The sequence below is a fragment of the Drosophila mojavensis genome, unplaced genomic scaffold (genome assembly GCF_018153725.1).
Source record: "Drosophila mojavensis isolate 15081-1352.22 unplaced genomic scaffold, ASM1815372v1 contig_36, whole genome shotgun sequence".
Classification (NCBI taxonomy): Eukaryota; Metazoa; Arthropoda; class Insecta; order Diptera; family Drosophilidae; genus Drosophila; species Drosophila mojavensis.
Genome location: NW_025318858.1, coordinates 23,641,615 through 23,662,697, shown reverse-complemented (window position 1 = coordinate 23,662,697; position 21,083 = coordinate 23,641,615). Strand labels below are relative to the sequence as shown.

At 43.0% G+C, this 21,083-nt stretch overlaps 7 protein-coding genes and 1 non-coding gene across 8 annotated transcripts; 4 read left to right on the top strand and 4 right to left on the bottom strand.

Annotated features, from left to right (window-relative positions):
* Positions 1 to 284: 284 nt before the first annotated feature.
* Positions 285 to 2,786, top strand: LOC6577639 (nucleolar complex protein 2 homolog). The gene is made up of 2 exons (XM_002003554.4): positions 285 to 1,340; positions 1,400 to 2,786. Exons 1-2 carry the CDS (start codon positions 360 to 362, stop codon positions 2,657 to 2,659), a joined length of 2,241 nt encoding a protein of 746 aa, XP_002003590.1. The 5' UTR covers positions 285 to 359; the 3' UTR covers positions 2,660 to 2,786.
* On the bottom strand, positions 2,700 to 3,303 carry LOC6577638 (NADH dehydrogenase [ubiquinone] 1 alpha subcomplex assembly factor 2). Its single transcript, XM_002003553.4, has one exon. It carries the CDS (start codon positions 3,212 to 3,214, stop codon positions 2,762 to 2,764), a length of 453 nt encoding a protein of 150 aa, XP_002003589.1. The 5' UTR covers positions 3,215 to 3,303; the 3' UTR covers positions 2,700 to 2,761.
* On the bottom strand, positions 3,213 to 5,330 carry LOC6577637 (5'-3' exonuclease PLD3). The gene is made up of 2 exons (XM_002003552.4): positions 3,947 to 5,330; positions 3,213 to 3,879 (listed from the first exon to the last, which is right to left on the bottom strand). Exons 1-2 carry the CDS (start codon positions 5,207 to 5,209, stop codon positions 3,601 to 3,603), a joined length of 1,542 nt encoding a protein of 513 aa, XP_002003588.2. The 5' UTR covers positions 5,210 to 5,330; the 3' UTR covers positions 3,213 to 3,600.
* A 319-nt stretch (positions 5,331 to 5,649) lies between these two features.
* Positions 5,650 to 9,954, top strand: LOC6577636 (probable aconitate hydratase, mitochondrial). Its single transcript, XM_002003551.4, has 4 exons — positions 5,650 to 5,821; positions 7,203 to 8,834; positions 8,900 to 9,403; positions 9,474 to 9,954. The coding sequence occupies exons 1-4, from the start codon at positions 5,789 to 5,791 to the stop codon at positions 9,660 to 9,662; spliced, it is 2,358 nt and encodes a 785-aa protein (XP_002003587.1). The 5' UTR covers positions 5,650 to 5,788; the 3' UTR covers positions 9,663 to 9,954.
* Positions 9,955 to 10,058: 104 nt separating this feature from the next.
* On the top strand, positions 10,059 to 11,578 carry LOC6577635. The gene is made up of 2 exons (XM_002003550.4): positions 10,059 to 10,817; positions 11,267 to 11,578. Exons 1-2 carry the CDS (start codon positions 10,383 to 10,385, stop codon positions 11,450 to 11,452), a joined length of 621 nt encoding a protein of 206 aa, XP_002003586.1. The 5' UTR covers positions 10,059 to 10,382; the 3' UTR covers positions 11,453 to 11,578.
* Positions 11,579 to 12,408: 830 nt separating this feature from the next.
* LOC6577634 (GMP synthase [glutamine-hydrolyzing]) lies at positions 12,409 to 17,368 on the bottom strand. Its single transcript, XM_002003549.4, has 10 exons — positions 16,950 to 17,368; positions 15,411 to 15,518; positions 15,033 to 15,337; positions 14,477 to 14,777; positions 14,317 to 14,413; positions 13,880 to 14,249; positions 13,393 to 13,585; positions 12,919 to 13,323; positions 12,656 to 12,847; positions 12,409 to 12,592 (listed from the first exon to the last, which is right to left on the bottom strand). The coding sequence occupies exons 2-10, from the start codon at positions 15,498 to 15,500 to the stop codon at positions 12,491 to 12,493; spliced, it is 2,055 nt and encodes a 684-aa protein (XP_002003585.2). The 5' UTR covers positions 15,501 to 15,518; positions 16,950 to 17,368; the 3' UTR covers positions 12,409 to 12,490.
* On the bottom strand, positions 14,844 to 14,977 carry LOC116804005. Its single transcript, XR_004364053.1, has one exon.
* Positions 17,369 to 17,697: 329 nt separating the features above from the next.
* On the top strand, positions 17,698 to 20,559 carry LOC6577633 (protein MCM10 homolog). The gene is made up of 2 exons (XM_002003548.4): positions 17,698 to 19,016; positions 19,071 to 20,559. Exons 1-2 carry the CDS (start codon positions 17,804 to 17,806, stop codon positions 20,225 to 20,227), a joined length of 2,370 nt encoding a protein of 789 aa, XP_002003584.1. The 5' UTR covers positions 17,698 to 17,803; the 3' UTR covers positions 20,228 to 20,559.
* Positions 20,560 to 21,083: the final 524 nt, after the last annotated feature.

Genomic DNA, 21,083 nt, shown 5'->3' with positions numbered 1-21,083 from the left:
TTTGCTTTCATTCTTTCTAAATGAGTTATCTGCGCACATAAATTTCAATTTCTCTGTCATGCCCAAACCAAATTGCATTGGTATTATAAAAAGAAATACAAATTTATTATGTACAATCATAATATGCATTTATATAGTATTTCCATTGTTAAGCAAATCTAAGCTTTCTTACATTTAAAATTCAAACAACCGCCAAAGTAATATCGAAGAGCCACCACAATTTATCGACAGCTGCACACCATTCTGTTAACAAATACTCATTCTGTTAAACATCGATACTTCTATTAAGTATTGAGTACTTTTGTAAGTGGGAAGCCGCACGTGTTGCACTTTATAAAAATTACTTAAACACGAAAACAATGAAGGTAGCAACGAAAAAAGTCAAGTCGTTGGACAAAACAAAGTCTAAAAAGACAGTTATAAAGAAAAAACAACAGTCAGAGGAGATCCCAAAGTTGGCAAAGGCCGTGAAGAAAGCGAAGCCAAGTAAAGTTGAGAAACAGCCAAAGAAGAAGACGGCTAAGAAATCACACAAACAGGACTTGGAGGGTATAAAGGATATAGATCCCGAGTTCTATGATTTCCTTAAAAAGAATGACAAGGAACTGCTGGATTTTAATCTTATGGACAGCGATGATGATGACGAGGAGGACGATAAGCAACAAAAAGAAGCTACTGTTGCCGATGACAGCGAAGAGGACGAGGCGAAGTATCACAAGCCCAGCAATGATCTGGCCGTGGCCAGCGATGAGAGTGACTTCGAAGGAGAAGACGATGACGAGGAAACAATAGCTGCAGGCGGTCAACAAAAAATTACACTCAATATGCTGCGCCAATGGCAACTGCAACTGGAGAAGCCCAATGTACCCATTGAGGCAGTCCGACAGGTCATTCAAGCGTTCAATTCCGCCTTGGCTAGCATTAGTGCCGATGCCGAGGGCGAACAGGCAAATGCCGCTGCTTACAAAGTTGTTGGCGCCGCCACCTTCAATGGTGTCATCCAACTATGTGTGCTCCATCTGCAACCGGCCATAGTCCAAGTGCTGGGCGTCAAGCCCAATAGTAGTCTACCTTTGCACAAGCACAAAAAATGGGTGAAGGTGCGTGGTTGTCTGCGCTATTATTTGGGTGATTTGATACGCCTCATAGAACAGGTGTCTAGTTCGAATATATTGACCGTGCTGCTCAAGCATCTGCATCAAATGGCCGGCATGGTGGCACCCTTCACAGCGCTGGGGAAAACCATACTAAAACGTCTCATTGTGCTGTGGGCAACAGGTGATGAGACAGTGCGTGTGTTGGCTTTTCTCTGCATACTTAAGATCACACGTAAACAACAGGTAAGTTGCATCTAATTCTGTCTAGGATTTGAATTAATGTTTGGCATCATCCCTTGCAGGCCACCATGCTAAACCACGTTCTGAAAGCCATGTATCTGGCATATGTGCGGAATTCCAAGTTCGTTTCGCCCAATACGCTGCCTGGCATTAATTTCATGCGCCGCTCGCTAGTGGAGATGTTCGCCCTGGACTTGAATGTTAGCTACCAGCATGCCTTCCTCTACATTCGCCAGTTGGCCATACATCTGCGCAATGCTGTTATCTTGAAGAAGAAGGATAGCTTCCAGGCCGTTTACAATTGGCAGTTCATCAATTCGTTGCGTCTCTGGGCGGATTTACTGGGAGCCAGCGCGAATAAACCACAGTTGCAACCACTTATCTATCCACTGGTGACGATTACAATAGGTGTGATCCGTTTGATACCGACGGCTCAGTACTTTCCGCTACGTTTCCATTGCCTGCAGTCGCTCATCTCGCTCTCCAAAGAGACGCACACCTATGTGCCTGTGCTGCCCCTCATTGTGGAGGTGCTGCGCAGCAACACGTTCAACCGCAAACACACATCGGTGTCCATGAAGCCTCTTCAGTTTACGTGCATTCTGCGTTTGAACAAATCGCAGCTGGCGGAGAATGGATTCCGAGATGAGGTCGTGGAGCAGGTGTGTGGCCTGCTCTTGGAGTATTTGGCTTATCAGTCGTCTACGTTGGCCTTTAGTGATCTGGTTGTGCCGGTGGTGATGGCCCTCAAGGCTTATCTCAAAGAGTGCCGCAATGCCAACTATGTGCGAAAGCTGAAGCAGCTGCTGGATAAGATTCAGGAGAGTAGCCGCTTCATTGAGCAACAGCGCAGCAAGAGTAACGTCACATTCGACCTAAAGGACGCTCAGGCAGTGCAGGCATGGGAACAACAAGTGCGTAACAAGCGCACTCCCTTGGACATCTACTATGCCAGCTGGTTGAAGACGCACGAGACGAAGAAGCGACGCCAAGCGGCTCAGACGGACGACATCAATGCGGACTACGATATACCCAAGCTGAAGCGACCCGCTGCCAAGACAGGTGTCCCGATGCGCAATGAAGATGGTGAACTTGAGCTCTTCCCATCTGATTCAGAAGACGATGGAGCGGGATTGCCCACTGACGACGATGATGATTCAGAGGTGGAACAGCCGCAACCGAAGAAATCTAAACGCAAGCAGGAAAATCAGGAGGCAAAGAAGCAGCCGGAGGAAGTAGCGCCTGTAGAGCCTGCAGATGAATACGACGACGCTGGCACAGCTGTGGATATTGTCAAGGACTTAGATTTGAATGATTGGTGAAACAGAAGCAAACAACAAAAAAATGATTGTACCATAGAAATAAACTAGACATACGTACATATATTAACAAATTAATTAATTAGGTACAGAAATAAAGGTTTCTTAGCCCAACGGCTTCTTGCCAGGATTTATTTCGTATTCTTTGTACTTGGGAAACGTGCCTATGGTTTCTCCTTCCACCTGCTTGGGCAGCGCGCCCGCATCCTTCTCTTTACTGTAGTGCGCCTCCAGCTCGGCTGCATTGCGCTTCTTCAGCTCCATGATCTGCAGATTCTTCACCAACTCCTCACGCGTTGGCGGATCGTCACGTCGTCCACGCAGCCATGCCTCCCATTCGGCTGTCAACTCTTGGTCGAAAGCATCTTTTTCAGCTGGCACGAACCAGCGCGACGGTTTGCGTTTGCCTAGCGAAGGATTTGGCGGTATCTCATAGTACTTATTGCCAAAATAATCCTCGCCAATGTAGGTCCCACGGAATTGGCGCGGCTGCAGCGAACGCCAAAAATTTTGCCAAATAATGCCAATAAGATCACGAGTCGGCTTTTTGCCTGCCATAATTTTTGAGTTCTATTTATTTTATCATTTGTTTATTGAGGTTAGATTTTACGGTTACAATATTTGTTATGACATGCACCAGCTGACTGTCGGACTGCCGAGGTAGTGCTGTAAAACAACTTACGGAGCTGAGAACGCGGTAAATTTAAATATAAGAGATCGTTTATTGTTTGCCACAGTTTTAATTATTAGTAAGCTATTAACTATTATAGAGCTGGTTGGCTTGAGATCATAATTTTCTAGTTTTTTGTACATATTTTCACATTTTTAAGGTTTGATTCGACTATTTTGTTTATAACATGGAGTAGCAGCTGTCTGTGGCAGTGTTGTTAAATGACAGCACGGCGGGAAGGGAGCGCGCAATATATTCAAATTACGTAAAAAATTCAAAGACGGAGGTTATATTTCAGTGGCAACGCATACGGACTATGCCAGTCTCTGGCAAAGACATCCACAACATCCGAGCGCAACGTATGCTGCGTTTCATTCTCGAAATCCACTTCGGCCAGCACAAGACCCACACCAGCGGTGTATGTAAAGTACTCGCCCGACCAGTTGGAGGTTCCAATGTAAGCCACTCGCTCAGTGACCATATAAGCATTATGATTGACACGCGCAAAGGGTATCTTCAACTGCTGTTCATCCGAAGGCACAATAAAACGGCGCTGTGGAGGAAGTCGAACATGGAATATATGTATGTATGTGTAAGGAACTTCTATAAAAAATACTTACAATTTGTATATCTACTTGGTGGTTGAACGTTGACAATTCCTGCAGCGAACGCAGATAGTTGTCCTCATTGGGATCCGAATGCTTCCACCAGGAAACCAACAACTTAACAGCCACTCCACGCTCGAGGGCTGCTTTCCGCAGAGCATTATCGATGAGTGGCCAAAATTCCAGCTTGGCACCAACCACAATTAACGGATAGTAGTCCATGACTGCAATATGCACGAATTCCGCTGCCGTATCTATGCAGTTGAGGATGGCATCCAGGTCATGGGTACGTCCACTTGCCGTGAGTGGCGGCGGGGCACTGGATATATAGGCACGCATGGTATAGTTATTATTAATTCGTATAAGCATAGGCTGACGCAGATTGTAGAATGAATGATAGGACCAGGGCCACGGCCTGGGTATGCCTGCAACTCCGTCGCTGCCCAGTTGCCAGTAGGATTTGAATATCTTCGACAAATCGCGTGTCAAGTGCGGACAGTTCTGGGCAAGCACACCCAACTCCTTGACCTGCGTTAGCGACCGCCAGTCCATGTTGGCACTGCCCAAATAGAAATGCTGTCCATCCACAATCCACATCTTTGTGTGTAAGGCACCTTCGTTGGCTAGCTTAACGGCCACCACCTTAGCGGCGCCATAGTTGGCAAAGATTCGGGCATCCGCATGCCAAGAGCTTTCCACACTCTTGTTAAGAGCAATGCGTATGCGTAATTTTGGCTTGCCCGGATCTCCATTCGAGAGCAAACGCTGGAACAGCTGCTCACCCAGCTGTGTGCTGCTGTCATTGACATCGACTCCGCGCAATGTCCAATACGGAGCAGCTATATCAATTGTTGCCTTTGCTTTATTCAGCAGCAGCTGCCATGCCTCGAAAGTGCTCAAGAACTTCGGACTATCGGGCGTGTAGTTCAGGCCAATGGGTATCGTCTCCACCAACTGTAATTGACAAGGCAATGGCTTTTCCACGGGGGTAGTTTCGTCCATATGGCCGTTTCGTGTTTCCCAAGGCAACAAGAGCACAGTTAACACAAGCACAAACAGTATGAGTACGGGTATAATATATCCATGACCATAGCATAAAGCGTTGCCCTCTGGCGCAGCTACAGCGGGGCGCCTGCAGCATGACGTAGTCGTTGACGTTGTTGACGTTGAGTTTGAATTTCGATTGATAATTTCCGTTGCATTGCATGCATGTAACGGCACTGCTTGATAATCGATGGTTTTTTCGGGCATGTGCCCACGCTTACGACGGTCCGACATTGCAATGCCAAACAGCAAAATGGCTGCACATTTCTAGTGATTTCTAATTTATGTTTTCCAACTAATATATTATTCGACCAGTTGTGACAAATGGTTGCGCCCGCCCATCCACCCACGCAAACAAAACATAAAACCAGTGTTGACAAACACTTCATTTTGTTATCGATTAACGAGTTCAGCTAGAGCTGAGCTGTGAGCTGACGGTCACAAGTGACTTTCCAATATTGAATAATAATAACCAATCAGAAAAAAATTTGACAGTTACATAGAACGTTTTTTTTAAAACATCTAGTTAGACTGCACATGATGCAGTTATAATATATTTGGGTTTTATATGTTTAGGAAAATTGTGCTTGTTTTATCGAAACGTGCCAGTCACATCACATCAATTATGCTCATCTCTAATACCATGTCACCCTCACCGCCAGCCAGTTTTCGCGATTTGCGCTCAGTCTGTGTTAAAATCTTCCGGCTGAGAAGGCTGAAAATTTTGACGACTGTGTTATCACTTAAAGCCACCATACAAAATTTCGAGTGTTTATATATAGTTTGATATTGTACGAAAGAAGTCGCGTAATTATGGCAGCGAGATTAATGAACGCTCAGGCACAGGTACGTGTTGCCAAATAAGCATGCCAAGAAAAGTTCTGGAAGCGCGAAGCGGGAACCTGTGCATCCAGACACACATACGCACACGCACACGCATGCAGAAAAATCAATTTATGTTGATAAGACAATTAAAGTCCAATAACAATATATTAAAACAGTGTGTCGTCAATTAAATGGTGCATATTCATATGCATATTTGCAGGAAAATTAAATGCAAATTGGAATTTTTCGCGTTGCGCTTTTCTAACCTAAAAGCTAATCAAAAAGTTGTTACCTAACCGAGCATTTTCTGCTGCTCTTTTTTAATTTTCCAAAAAAGTAGTATATACTTAATATGAGTGCGTGTGAGTGTGTGTGAATTATTGCAACTCAGTAGCAGAAATAAAAACGAATAATAATTTTCATAAAAATAATTAATTGCTACAATTTAAGCAACGTGCTAAGAATGTATTTATGTAAGCATCGTTATTCAACGTTGCGAGAAACACTGCCATATATCTTATTAGTTCTTATCTGCTGACACTTTGATAGTATTTTTAATTAGAGTACATAAATATATATGAAAGTGTGCATGTGAAAGTAATAAAAAAATTAAGAATAAACATGCAAACAGCCTGAAGTTTGGGAGTTTTGATATATATTCAATGAGTGCAATGACATCTCCAACTCCGATGCCTAGATGCTATTGAACTTTTGACGTAGTTTGCTGCGTTCTCTCTACTCTCTTTATTGTTGTTATTGGTCACGTGAAATAATACGAAGTGTTTAGTAATGTATATAAAGTCAAAAGTACCTGAATGTTGATTTTAAGTGGTTTTTCCACTCTGAGAGAACTATCAAGTTAGAAAAGTATCTATATAGAGATAAATGGGAATTATTGGATAATAGTAGTGTCCTCTTTTCTAACCAAGTGGCATGCCCTGTTGTCAATGGCTATCTTATCGTTAGACTGTTGATACAGTTAATTAATAATATAAGCGTCCGTGATATGTTAATCAACTATTATTTATAGCGTGGCCCCTGTGCGAATCACAAGGTTTACGCATTGCATTAGCGATGCGCAAACAAATTATTTAGTCAATGATTTATGATTAAATACAAATGTTAACTGAACTGCAACAAAATGTTTGCTGTTAATAATGGTGTTGTTAATGTAAATATGTATCTTATAAATATTTGCCTAAGCTTGCTATAGTGGCATAAATGTTATTTATATATATTTATATGTTAATATTTCTGATAGTCCAATAACAAATGTTACATAACATGTAACTGTTAGTACTGGATTATGCTATTAGCCTAGTTCCACACCATCTTATAAGCTGTAATCTAACTCAATTCCAATATGCTAATTGCTCAACCCTTTTCCAATTTAATTTCACAGGTGTGCAAATTGGGCAAACATGTTGTGGATCCCATGGCACGTCAATTCCATGCTTCCTGCTACACCGCCTCCAAGGTGGCCCTGTCGAAATTCGACTCGGACGTCTATTTGCCTTACGATAAGCTGAACAAGCGTCTGGAAGTGGTGCGCAGTCGTCTGAATCGCCCTCTGACTCTGTCCGAGAAGGTTCTGTATTCGCATTTGGATGATCCGGCGAATCAGGATATTGTGCGTGGCACTTCGTATCTGCGTCTGCGGCCCGACCGTGTGGCCATGCAGGATGCCACTGCACAGATGGCCCTGTTGCAGTTCATTTCCTCCGGATTGAAGAAGGTTGCTGTACCCTCGACCGTGCACTGCGATCACTTGATCGAGGCACAAGTGGGTGGACCCAAGGATTTGGCCCGTGCCAAGGATCTGAACCGTGAGGTTTACGATTTCTTGGCGTCGACGTGCGCCAAGTATGGTCTGGGCTTCTGGAAGCCAGGCAGCGGTATCATCCATCAGATCATCCTGGAGAACTACGCCTTCCCCGGCCTACTGATGATCGGTACGGACTCGCACACCCCCAACGGCGGCGGTCTCGGTGGCTTGTGCATTGGTGTCGGTGGTGCTGATGCCGTCGATGTCATGGCCGACATACCCTGGGAGTTGAAGTGCCCCAAGGTCATTGGTGTCAACTTGACTGGCAAGATTAGCGGCTGGACCTCGCCCAAGGATGTCATCCTGAAGGTGGCTGATATCCTGACCGTCAAGGGCGGCACTGGTGCCATTATTGAATACCACGGCAAGGGTGTTGACTCCATCTCTTGCACGGGCATGGCAACCATTTGCAACATGGGTGCTGAAATTGGTGCAACCACCTCACTGTTCCCCTTCAATCAGCGCATGGCCGACTACCTGAAGTCTACCGGTCGCGGTGGAATCGCCGCCGAAGCCCAGAAGTTCCAGTCCAAGATCCTGTCCGCTGACAAAAATTGTGAATACGATGAGCTGATTGAAATCAATCTGGATACACTGGAACCGCATGTGAATGGTCCATTCACTCCAGATTTGGCTCATCCCATCAGCAAGCTGGGCGAGAACTCCAAGAAGAACGGCTATCCACTTGACATCAAGGTTGGCCTGATTGGATCCTGCACAAACTCGTCGTACGAGGATATGGGTCGCTGTGCCAGCATTGCCAAGGACGCCATGAGCCACGGTATCAAGTCAAAGATCCCCTTCAATGTGACACCCGGCTCTGAGCAGATCCGTGCCACCATTGAGCGCGATGGCATCTCTGAGGTGTTCGACAAGTTTGGTGGCACTGTGCTGGCCAATGCCTGTGGCCCCTGCATCGGTCAGTGGGATCGTCAGGATGTGAAGAAGGGCGACAAGAACACCATTGTCACCTCGTACAATCGCAACTTCACCGGTCGCAACGATGCCAATCCGGCTACTCATTGCTTTGTTACCAGTCCCGAGATGGTCACCGCCTTGTCCATTGCCGGTCGCCTGGACTTCAACCCATTGACGGATGAGCTCACTGGTGCCGATGGCAAGAAGTTCAAGCTGAAGGCACCCTTCGGTGATGAGCTGCCCGCCAAGGGCTTCGACCCCGGTCAGGATACCTACACCGCACCACCACCTGTAAGTTAAGATTTATCCGTTCATTTCTGATATTAAAAGATAATTGAAATTTCATTGCTCAACAGTCCGGCGAAAATGTCAAAGTTGTTGTAGATCCGAAATCGCAGCGCCTGCAACTGCTGGAGCCATTCGACAAGTGGTCTGGCCAGGATTTGACCGATATGACTGTGCTGATCAAGGTTAAGGGCAAGTGCACCACAGATCACATTTCTGCCGCTGGCCCCTGGTTGAAGTACCGCGGCCATTTGGACAACATTTCCAACAACATGTTCATTGGCGCCACCAACTTCGAGAACAACGAGATGAACAAAATCAAGAACCAGCGCACTGGCAAGTGGGGCAATGTGCCCGAAGTCGCCCGCGACTACAAGGCCAACAACATCAAGTGGGTGGCCGTCGGTGATGAGAACTACGGCGAGGGCTCCTCTCGCGAGCATGCCGCACTCGAGCCACGTCACTTGGGCGGACGCGCCATCATTGTGAAGTCGTTTGCTCGCATCCACGAGACTAACCTGAAGAAACAGGGTCTGCTGCCATTGACCTTTGCCAATGCTGCCGACTATGATAAGGTAGCTACGATAAGATACACAAATAGATAAAGAATAGAATGGAAAATTATAATATTTGATATATTTGTAGATCCAACCTACAAGCAAGATTTCACTGCTGAATCTGAACAGCTTGGCGCCCGGCAAGCCCGTCGACTGCGAAATCAAGAACGGCGATAAGGTGGAAAGGATTAAGCTGAACCATACGCTCAACGAACTGCAGATCGGTTGGTTCAAGGCAGGCAGCGCTCTTAACCGCATGAAGGAGTTGGCCAATTAAGTTACTTAGTCCTCCCCCCCTCTCGAGAAGCCTTACATACACACACAGACACATACACTCAAGACAGACAGCCAACCATATATATACACCCGACATAAAACGCAAGCAATCAAATTATGGTATTGTTTTTAAAAAAATGTTTTTAATTTTTTATTTGGCGCGTTGCTTTTAAATTTTTTATTCAGTGTCGCAAATGCAAATAGTGAAGGTTATGTAATCGAAAAAATAAAATCGAGAAATTGTGAAACAGTTTTATATATATATATATACAATTATACATACATTAATTATATTTAGTTGAACTTTTGTTTATTTGCAAATTTGTTTGCTGCGAATGCGAATAAAATTTATTGTAATTGTATGAAAGAAAGCAAAGATGTTTCATGTAAATTATTATTTTTTGCTTTTTGTTTGTTTTTCTCGAAGCGGACAATAAACGAACACACAATCCAAACGTGGAGAAGTGCTGAACCATCTCCTAGTCGCAACATCCAACACACTCACTCACTCACACATTTGTTTAAACTAATTGTATCAATTATGAAATTTAAATTTAGTAAGCGTTATGAAGCAAATAAAACTTTGAAATTCAATAATGCTTTCCGTTTTCAAATTATGAAACGTTGTAAGGCAAATGAAGCATAGAAACGCTTTCCACAATCTCCTGATTTTCACGTCAATCGATCGAAATACCAATTGTCTAAATTTCCAGTTTGTATTATGGCTAATCAATGGCGATTGCCGGGCTCGACTAGGTCCACATCTATAACAAATTTGACGCTCTGCTCGAAGCAAGCGAAGCGCAAATGGCGCTACAAATTTAAGTTTCTCGATTTGTACAAGGAGAAGGAATGTCTGTGGATGGAGAATCACAAAGATTTTCTCAATTTTGAATTGAAGGACGAGGTCTGGGAGCAGCTTGCCCAGGAAATGTGCTGCCCTGAACGCCCCCATCCGAAGCCTGATAAATGGAGACATCTGGTTATCAAATGGCGCTACAACGTCCAATTGGAGCAACTGCGTAAACAGGAGGCGAAACATTTCGACAAACTGAATGAATTGCCCCGCAAACTGCGCTATTCGGATAGATTGCAGTTTCTAATCAAACATACATTCGATCGCAAAAATAATGTACAAGCAGCAACGCCGGTAGCGGTAAGTTTAAAGATCTGGAATACTATCCCGAACATAAACTATAACTAGAGCAGAAAACTTTATAGCATAGATTCTCATAAATAGTAGATGGTATCATAATTTGTTCACGAATTTATGAAAGTAATTCTATACCTATAACTTATATCAGAAACATATAACATATTATACATTTGTTGAGTATAATAATATAAGCTTGTCTGTATAGCAACAATCAATCAATTCTGAATCTATCTCGCTGAATCGTATGTTATTCAACATAATCTATGTATATAACCTATGCAATGTCGAGCTTAGTATACTATTAAGAATAATTATTTAAACACAATCTTCATGACTAAACTATAACTATTTATTATTATAGCTACATGGCAGATAGGAATAGGAATTCTCGTCAGACCAAAATATATAATATATAATATTAATACCCTTAACATTATGATTTCTCTTAGCGAACGCCTGAGCCATTAACCTCGCCCACTCAGGAGAGCCTCGCCGCCAAATGCATGCGTTTGGGTCGTTGTAAGAGCAAACTTCACACATCCTTTGGACAAAAGCTGCGAACAATGGAGAAGATCCGAAATAAACGATGCTGCACAATGTGCCTATCGCCAGAGGCACTACATCGAATACTGTAGAGTCGGGCTCATATTGAAGTATTTGAGAGCCGAATTAAATAAATCTGAAAAAGAGAACAGTCGTCCATTTCGTAATTTCATAACATTTTACTTTGTATTTACATTATAATAGCCTTTTCAAATTTATTACATTTCGGTTTTTTATTGGGTTTTGTGTTTCTCTTTAATCATAATAATTTGCTTTGCTGTGGTTGTTTTTTGCCATTTAAATAGTAAAACGTTTTTTATATAACAATTCATAATTTTAGCTTACAATAGTGTTTCTTATGTTTTTGTGTATGTGTTTTTATATATTTCATACTTCTTACAATTTTCTGTTTTGCAAACACGATTTCCTCGAAAACAGTTTTCATGCAAATATACAACGTTCAGAACATGGTTTTGCATTAATTTAATATCTGTATATATATACATGAATATATATATATAACTGTAGTGTATATATATGCATATATATAAATATATGTATAATTATGTATATAACTAAAAAATGCGTAAATAAATTGGTTTTTGTTTCTTATGTATATTATGTGTTTTGTTAATTTCCTTTTCATAAAAGGAACAAATCGCACATGCCGATCGAACATGTTCATATTTCAATATACAGCAATATATCATATAATCTTCTCATCTGGTGTTATTCTCTGTTTTATGCTTAACATCGTTTCGCGTTACTATTAATTACACACAATAATCGATATTATAAACCTGAATTGATTTGTTAATATTTTGTTGTTGGTGTTGTTCATCATTTGTTTTTGTGTAAGCGGCACTCTAAATAATATTTACGCTCTTTTCGTCTCTGTCAGTGTCCCTCATGTCAATTGCCTTCAGCATTCCTCAATACCTGATTTAGCTGACATGGGACTTTACTGAGCAGCTGGCGGCATCTCTGCTATTGTCTCATGCGTCTCGTCTAATATTGTTTATTGTTGGTTTGGTTTGTAATTTTGTAATTTACCATTTTGTAGTTGTTTATTGATTCTACATATCTCTATTTCTATGAAATGGCTGTTAAAGATTTTGGTTTGGAACGCATCATTCCCACTCCGTGGTGCCAGGCGGCTTGGCTGTCAAGTCGTAGAGTACCCTCGAGATGCCATCCAATTTAGAAATATCTCGCACAATTTGATTTAGAACCTGTGAATTATAAATAATACGAATCTAACATCTGTTTCAATGAGCATGAATCATGTAACGCACATGCAATGGCAGTTGAGCAGATCCGGGCACAGCTGGCACACCAGTCATAAAATCGTTCGTTATAAATGGACGCAATACCACTGATCTTCTGCAGGAAGGCGTACGATTAATGGGATCACGATCGAAGTGCACGGGTATCAGAACTACGGGCATTTGTGAGATTTTGCGATACAGTCCCTCTTTCATTATAATCTATTGAATCAGGGAAGAATAGAAAAAGCCTTCGAATCATAAGCAATTTGATTGATTAGAATACAACTCACCTCATTGGCTATAGCGTCCGCTTGCCTGAGTTGCGCCAGTACTACAGTGTTCAGAGTTGTGTGCGTTATATCTGTAATTAGATACTGCACGGGCTCGCCAAAGATATAACAGACTCGGTTAACGTTATGCAATATGCGTGGTATGATTTTGGCCAAAAATAACATGTCAGTCCAGTTGGGCTCCGGGGTCGTCGTTGACAAGCCAACAACATAGCTGTAGGTGCGTTTATCACCCTGTACACCCACCGAGCGTACCGGCAGTAGAGTAGCCTGGATATCGGAATTGGCAGAGATGCGCAGCAGCTCCTTTTGCTCAGCTTCACTAGTGGCGCCCGTGACACGATTAATAAGCGCATGATTCTTTTGTAGTTTATTTTTGTAGTCCACTATAACGCGCACAATGACCTGTGAACAAATCGATTTCAATTTAGCTGAATTCGTTTAAAAAAATGGCATTTTCTGATTGCTACTTGCCTGTGTTTCCGAGTAATCCTTCTCCATGTATGCTTCCTCGGCGCAAAGAACGCGTATGGCGAGACCAGGACCGGGGAACGGCTGGCGCTCGACCAATTCCGCTGGCAGGCCGAGATCATTGCCCAGGTCACGCACCTCATCCTTGTGGAAGTCACATAATGGTTCTACGACACGGCCAGCATTACGCAGCTCCCTATAAACAAATTTGACTCACATTAAAATAAGAATATCAAAATTGCTAATTGACCTCGTTCATATATAGAATATATGGATAGGTGAACACAAATAATTATATCCTTGGCAGCGAGGTGCCATCACTTGCCTACAACTTGTTGTAGGCTCAATTTCTTTAAAATGTTTGGCTCCAGTTATATGTTCCATATATGGATTGCTTCCGATATACATATGAATTTCAAATATTTTTCCCAAGGCATACCAAAAACAAACTAAAATATAATAAAGTATCTTGAATATGCTATCGCTCTACCGAATCAGATCCGTGTCATTGTGATGCGTTTTAATTGTTTCGGCATTCGTGCTGACCATATTCGAAGCAGACTCAATCAAATCCGGCCTCAGTGTGCCCTGCGCCAAGAGGACCTCCTCGGGCTTCAGTTTCAGCTCAGCCACCACATCGTTAGTCACTTTCACAAATATATCACCGATTATTTTTCGCTTCTCCTCCGGGTTGTAGGTCTGACATAGCATGGGCGTTTCAACTACCGAATACTGGCCGGGTCGTTTCACTTGCGTGGTGCCCTTGAGGAACGTGTAGCATTCTTTACGCACTATCAAATCAATGCCAATATCTCGCAATGAACGCACTACATTTTCGCTTTCATTTTTTCGCATGAAACCTATAAGAGAGAAATATGCAAATGGTTAGTCAGGCTTAGCATTAAGATTGTTCAATGTCAATATTACCATTATCCACATGAACTGCTATAATCTGATTGGGATGCAGCGCTTTTCGCAGCAATGCAGCACAGACACTTGAATCGACGCCTCCACTGACGAGCAACTGTTTAAGAATTTGTGAAACAATGAGATATGGATTTCTATTATATTATGCTTAGATACATACCAAAACTTTATTATTGCCCACTTTTTCGCGTATGTACCGAATGCATTCCTCTTTTCGACTGCCCATGGTAAAGTTAGGCGTTAGTTCGCAAATTTCGTATAGAAAATTGGATAGCATTTGTTTGCCGTTGATAGTTAGATCGACTTCTGGATGAAATTGAACACCATAGATTCTCAATACCTCACTGTAAATAGCCGTCACAATCCGATTCGATGACCAGCCACCCACTTTCAACTTATCGCCCACTCGCTCCACGCTATCGCCATGGGTGAGCAGCACGGACTGTGTACGGCTAAGGCGACTGCAACAGAGAAACATTGGTTAATAATAAAGTGAGCAACAGAATGCATTTCAAAAACAATTAATTGAATGTCAAGCCACGTGTAGATCAGTTTATAAACTACGCTAAACTGAACTGTTCTTGGCTTTAACTTTGCTCTGGCAGCATTGTATCAGCGCTCAAATAAACTGACAATTTGAAGACTTTCTTGTTGCTGCTGATTAGCATCAGGAAATAATAGATAGATAGATGATAGGGACAAGGAGGCAACCATACCTGAACAAAGGGCATGATGTTTCAATCTCAATATTTTGTTGTCCATCTTCTCGCACGTCAGTCTTGAGGACACTGCCTCCGAACTCTTTGTTGATTAACTGCATGCCATAGCAGATGCCAAGCACTGGGATTTTCAGTTTAAATAGATCGGGATCGTACGTGGGCGCATCTTCGGCATAAACTGAATTGGGTCCGCCGGATATGATTATGCCTCGATAGCCATTATCACGTATCGTTGCGGCAGGCGTATCCAATGGCAGAATATCCGATTCTACTAAAAGTTCTCGAACCTTGCGATCGATTACCTGCATCGAGAGTTGAATATATTTAATTATAGCTATTACTATATATAGATAGATAGTTATAGAGACGACTTACCTTGCCATACTGTGCACCAGCATCGAGTATAACAATTTTATCGTGTCGCAGTCCATTCTCCGCTGTCGTTAGGTATATAGTTGTACTCATATCTTTATCGTTGCAGCACTGACCAGGATGACGCCGAGGAGAACAGACAAAGAGAGTGAGCGGGAACGAGAGAGACAAAGAGAAAGATGGCGTGATTAGCAGCTGCCGTTAATAATAAATGCCATGCAATTCTCTAAAGCAGCCAAATACGACTAGCAATATGCGCCAGATCTGTAAGCATATTTATATGCCTGCCAATAGGTGTGTGGAACTGTGGTGCCATGTTTCGGGCTGCGTAATTGAAGCATGTGCTACAAGGTCGAAATTGAATTGAATTGAATTTAAAGCCATATCAACAAATGCAATAAACAACACATCGGATCTGTTTAACTTTGGTAAGGTAACAAACAAATGGAACAACACATACCGGTAAAATCTTTTGGATCACACGTAGAATCATTCAACATGCAGACATGAAATTGTCAGGCCAAGTTTTGCGACAATTCTACGATAGATAAACATTTTCAGTTTGGTCAACAGCAATGAGTAACAAAAATCTATTCAATGAGGAGGAGGTGGCGGCGGCAACGGCGTGACAAAAAAAGGTCAAAAGGCGACGCCTTCCAAATGAATTGAGCATATATTTTTCTTTACTAGTGTGTTATGAGCATATGAAATGGGTGTGGATGGGGGTGAACTCGACGTAATTTAGTGAAAAACACAGATTTGTTATTTTTTGTTTGTTAGTTGTTTTTGTTTTATCCCCAAATGAAAATTGCACTTATTTGATTTTTTTTATTTGCTATTTATTTGCTTTTTGCTCTGTCATCTGAGCGTGTGTGGGGGCCGGCACTGACCGCGACAGATGACATGCAAAAAGAGCATGAGAGCGGGTGTTGTGCGTGCATGTCTACGTTCGTGAGTGTGTGAGTGCGAGTACGAGAAGAGGCGAGCGGCGCTAAAAAGGAGACAGGCGAATGAAAACTCAAAACACGCGCTGCGAATGCAAAACGCCGTGGAATGCGAAAATGCTTAAAGGGAAATGTACAAAAAGCAAACGGTAAACGATGTTTGGGCTATGATTCTAACTGTTGTTATTGTGATTATGTGGCAACTCTATGCTTTTGCATTTTTAAAACACTTTCGGATCAATTATTCGTGTGCCCGTTTCCTCTATAGCATGCGCTCAGGCAATATTGCATTGCGATAAGCAAATGGCAACAAAAAAAACCGCATAAGTCAAAGGCTATCAACAAGCACCAAAAACAACAACAGCAACGACAAAATGCAATTTGAGATGCAATTGGGGGACACACGTGGGGAAAATGGGTTTGAATCAAGCTATAACCACAAAACGACCACGGTTATCTGTATGTCATGCAATTTGTGAGCGCATTCAAAAGTCGGTCAAAAGCACACGCATTTGCACACGTCGAAAATGCAAAAAGGAAAAAAAGTGTGAGATTCGCAGTTAGTGGGGGAAGCGCTGGCTGATGTTAAATTTCTTACCTGGTTTGCTAATTACCGGGCGGAGGTGGGGCCCTATTGAGTAGGCAGAAAAACACTTTATTCTTAAACACTAAATACACGTTTTATGTTGGATGCAGTATTCCGGTTATCTTTGATTTGATCAGCACACTTCTATCTTTTTTGCTTTTTTTGGAAAATCGGCACCGCGTCCGACTCCGTCAAATCCGCAAAATTTGACAATTTTTAGGGCCTTACGACAGCCGCTGCAGCTGGCACATTGGTGTCTGAGTAATATTCCTTGTAAACGTTTATAAGATATGCGGCTGTTGGCGATTTACCACTGTCCAGAGCAGTACAATTTAAATATTACGGTGCTCTGCAACTAAACTTTTCGTGAATAAAAGCCGAAAGATGACATATTGACGAAGAAATTAGTGTTGGGTTGTGAATGAGCGAAAAAAAATGAACCATTGGCTCAAATGAATAAAGGGTTCTAAATCATTGCGAATTCCGTATATATGCATTTAATAATGCGCACTCATGTATTCCATGGAGTTCATCTATCTGTTAAAATTGTATAAATTGTATCATCAATTTATTGAAATGCATCAGAGCAATAAAATATTGATATATTTGCAAAATCATTTTTTTCTAATTTCGAGAGCGACGAGCGAATTGAAATAACAGTTCACAGCACTGGAAGGCCACTGAATCCAGCGTTGCTGCGGATATCTTAAACAATAATCGATAGCATTAAAATGCTAGTGTTGGTAAATGCAGGTCGTACAGCATTACTCAGCACACAACAGCTGGCCCGCCAAAAATGATTTGTATGCGCGCTCTTTCGGATCCGTCGTGAAAATCTCTTCATATTTTTAATTTCAACACTAACAATGAGTCCCGCAAACAAATCACAGGCGGATATAAGCGTAGAAGACGAAGAAGAAATACTAGCACTTGAAAAACTGCTAGGCGAAGCTGAAAACGATGGAACGGAAAGTGCAAACGCAGCAGCAGCAGCAGCTGCAGCACCACCGAAACCACTAGCATTAGCCACCGCAGTGCCCCGATTACGTGAAGACGACAGCTTTGCAGACGCCTTTAGCTATGAGGTGACAGCCAAGCCAGTAAAAACAAATGTAGAGACAACAGCGAAAGCCGCAGAGCCAGATCTCGACTCATCGGACGACGAAGAGGTCAAGAACTTCTTGGAGCGTAAATATAATGAATACGGCAGCGATATCAATAAAAAACTCAAACAGCAGCGTGAAACTGCACACGAAAGCAAAGTGGCACGCGAGGTGGATCAGTCTTTGAAGACAACGACAAAACTGGTGACCTCATCGTCACAGCCGGAGGCACTGCGTCTTAAGAATCCGCATAATCCCATCAAACGGACGGCGCTGACAAGCAACTCTTTCCAAAGACCACCAGCCACAGCAGCAGCAGCAGCTGCCACAACCTCTGGCCAATCTTTGCAGCAGTCAAAGATCACGGCTGTTTACACGGATCCCGTTTTTGGACTGCGTATGATCAATCCATTGATATCCAGTACTTTGCTGCAAGAGCGCATGAATGGCCGCAAAGCGGTGCCTTTTTCTGGTCTAGCCTTTCACATTGAACGCGGTGATTTGTCCAAGGATTGGGTCATTGCCGGTGCATTGGTCACCAAGCAGCCGGTGCGAAATACCAAAAAAGGTGATCCCTATTCCACGTGGACTCTCTCAGATCTGCGTGGCGAAATGAAGACTGCCACCGTCTTCCTCTTCAAGGAGGCACACAAATCATTGTGGAAAACAGCAGAAGGCATGTGTCTGGCCGTGCTCAATCCAACTATCTTTGAGAAGCGCGCGGGCAGCAAAGATGTCGCCTGTCTGTCCATCGACACTTCCCAGAAGGTCATGATTCTCGGTCAGTCCAAGGACCTGGGCACGTGCCGTGCAACCAAAAAGAACGGCGACAAATGCACAGCTCTGGTGAACCTGACCGACTGCGATTACTGCGTCTTCCACGTGAAGCAGGAGTTTGGTAAAATGTCCCGCCGATCCGAGCTACAGTCGGCGACAACGGGACGCGGTCTCAACGAGCTGCGAAACAAGGTTCTGGGTAAGTATCACAATCCCAATCAATTAGAGTTCTTATAAACATCTCTGTTTGCAGGCAAGAATGAGGTGTTCTATGGTGGCCAATCTTTCTCGGCAGTGCCGGCACGCAAGAGCGCCAAGCTCATCAGCAAGGAACGCGACCGGCTCAGCAAGCTGGCTGGATACGATATCTCGCCCTTTGCCCACAGCGTTGATCACAAGTCGAAACCACGTTCCAGCCTGCCGGACAGTGTGCCCTATGCAGAGCGTGGTGGACCCGTCTCACGGCTGGCCGGCAATGTGGAGGCTTCATCCAAGCAGCGTTGTAAGGATCTCGAACGCTTGCGTCTGCTCCGCGAAGAGAACGAACGTTTTGAAAAGAAAGCAGCAGCACCAACTCAAGAAACACCCACAACTCCCATACCCAAGGCAGTTGACCCGCCCACCACACCACAAAGCGTGCCGGATAAGTTCAAGAATCGTGGATTCTCATTCGATGCCAGCCTGACACCGAAACTGGCGGGCAGCGAGAATTTCAGCTTCGAAGTGAACATTGGAGCGCGTCAGGCGCAGAGCGCCAAACTAAAAGCAGCAGCGCTGCTCAAGAAGAAGCCGCTGGAGAAGGTCAATCCGAATTCCACGCGCGGCACTGAGTCTGGCAAACGACGTGCCATCGACGAGCTGCACGAGAAGTTCAGCAGCACAGCGAAACGGCAAAAGCTCGAGGAAGAGGAACGCGAATTGATGCGTAAATCGCGCATTGAGCGAATCATGGCTGCCACATCCTCCCACACGAATCTGGTCGATATGCGCGAACAGGAGGCGCAAGACGACCATTTTAATAAGCTAGAGCGCAAAGAGGCCATGGAGGAGAAGATGTTGAACACATATAAAATGCCCTGCAAGGCGGTCATCTGCCAGCGCTGCAAATACACAGCCTTCTCAGCCGCCGAGCGCTGCAAGGAGGAGAAACATCCACTGAAAGTCGTGGATGCTGAGAAGCGTTTCTATCAGTGCAAAGACTGCGGCAATCGCACCACCACCGTCTTCAAGATGCCCAAGCACAGCTGCAGCAGCTGCAAAGGCTCACGCTGGGAGCGCACGGCCATGATCCGAGAGCGCAAGGTACTCACGGGCCGTGAAACCCTCTCGGTGCGGGGGGATGAGGAGACCTTTTTGGGCAGCGTGGCCAGTGGGGCGAGTCTCAATCTGCTCGTGCCCGAAGAGGAATAGATGGGTTCGAAACTCGATCGAGGAGAGGAATAGACTCGGACTGCGTTATATTGTATGTTAAATATATTTGGAATATTATATAGAAATGGCATAGTTATAAATATATATTATATATAGAGTTTTATATACAGTCTAGTATTTGGCATATACACATTGAAGAAGTACAAATGGTCCAAAATTCTTAAGGCTTATGTGTTTAGTATGTGTCTGTATGCCTTATACAAATGGCTAAATCAATGTATTCCTAAAAATATGGTGCACAAATCTTTAGCAAAACTTTTTGGGTTTTTGATTTTATAAATATAAATTTTTGGTAAGTTTTTTAAAATGGATTTTTTTGTTTTCTGATTTCCACAACTCAATTTTGCTAGATTTGCTCAAAGTTAATTCATGTTTCGTATGTTTCATATTTGTGACAAGAAGCGCATTAATTTGCTGCAATCGAGAATAGATTATATGTATATATTTATAGGTATATTTAGATCTAAGGCCTATGGATAGCATTTAAATTCAAATTTTCTTTGAAAGGCAACTAGAGCTCTTAAAAGTATTGGCATAAGTTTAGCAGGTTAGGTTTTATAAATATTTCGATTCAAGATTGTCGAAGATATTGGAGAATAGTGTTGTAATAGTGCTGTAAGTTGAATTATGAAGTTTAAAAACTTAGTACTGAAGCGAGCTAGACTCTGAAGCAAAAAGGAATTTGTTAGAAAGAATGATAAATAAAAAGTAAATGTTTATGAAGTTGGTAAATTGCAGATTGAAGCTTAAAAGATATTCTAAGTGAAGGAGATGAAGAAATAATATAAAGAAATTTATGTTGAATTTCCTATTTAGAAATTATGAAATATATAGC

Bases quoted from the DNA above. Each gene is read 5' to 3' on its own strand.
- LOC6577639 (XM_002003554.4), top strand. From the start codon at position 360: ATGAAGGTAGCAACGAAAAAAGTCAAGTCGTTGGACAAAACAAAGTCT. The intron at 1,341-1,399 runs GTAAGTTGCATC...CATCCCTTGCAG, and splicing joins AGATCACACGTAAACAACAG to GCCACCATGCTAAACCACGT.
- LOC6577638 (XM_002003553.4), bottom strand. From the start codon at position 3,214: ATGGCAGGCAAAAAGCCGACTCGTGATCTTATTGGCATTATTTGGCAA.
- LOC6577637 (XM_002003552.4), bottom strand. From the start codon at position 5,209: ATGTCGGACCGTCGTAAGCGTGGGCACATGCCCGAAAAAACCATCGAT. The intron at 3,880-3,946 runs GTAAGTATTTTT...CTTCCTCCACAG, and splicing joins ACCAAGTAGATATACAAATT to CGCCGTTTTATTGTGCCTTC.
- LOC6577636 (XM_002003551.4), top strand. From the start codon at position 5,789: ATGGCAGCGAGATTAATGAACGCTCAGGCACAG. The intron at 8,835-8,899 runs GTAAGTTAAGAT...ATTGCTCAACAG, and splicing joins CCTACACCGCACCACCACCT to TCCGGCGAAAATGTCAAAGT. The intron at 9,404-9,473 runs GTAGCTACGATA...ATATATTTGTAG, and splicing joins ATGCTGCCGACTATGATAAG to ATCCAACCTACAAGCAAGAT.
- LOC6577635 (XM_002003550.4), top strand. From the start codon at position 10,383: ATGGCTAATCAATGGCGATTGCCGGGCTCGACTAGGTCCACATCTATA. The intron at 10,818-11,266 runs GTAAGTTTAAAG...GATTTCTCTTAG, and splicing joins AAGCAGCAACGCCGGTAGCG to CGAACGCCTGAGCCATTAAC.
- LOC6577634 (XM_002003549.4), bottom strand. From the start codon at position 15,500: ATGAGTACAACTATATACCTAACGACAGCGGAGAATGGACTGCGACAC. The intron at 14,250-14,316 runs GTAATATTGACA...TCTCTCTTATAG, and splicing joins AGCAGTTCATGTGGATAATG to GTTTCATGCGAAAAAATGAA. The intron at 13,586-13,879 runs GTAGAGCGATAG...ATTTGTTTATAG, and splicing joins AATGACACGGATCTGATTCG to GGAGCTGCGTAATGCTGGCC.
- LOC6577633 (XM_002003548.4), top strand. From the start codon at position 17,804: ATGAGTCCCGCAAACAAATCACAGGCGGATATAAGCGTAGAAGACGAA. The intron at 19,017-19,070 runs GTAAGTATCACA...CTCTGTTTGCAG, and splicing joins GCTGCGAAACAAGGTTCTGG to GCAAGAATGAGGTGTTCTAT.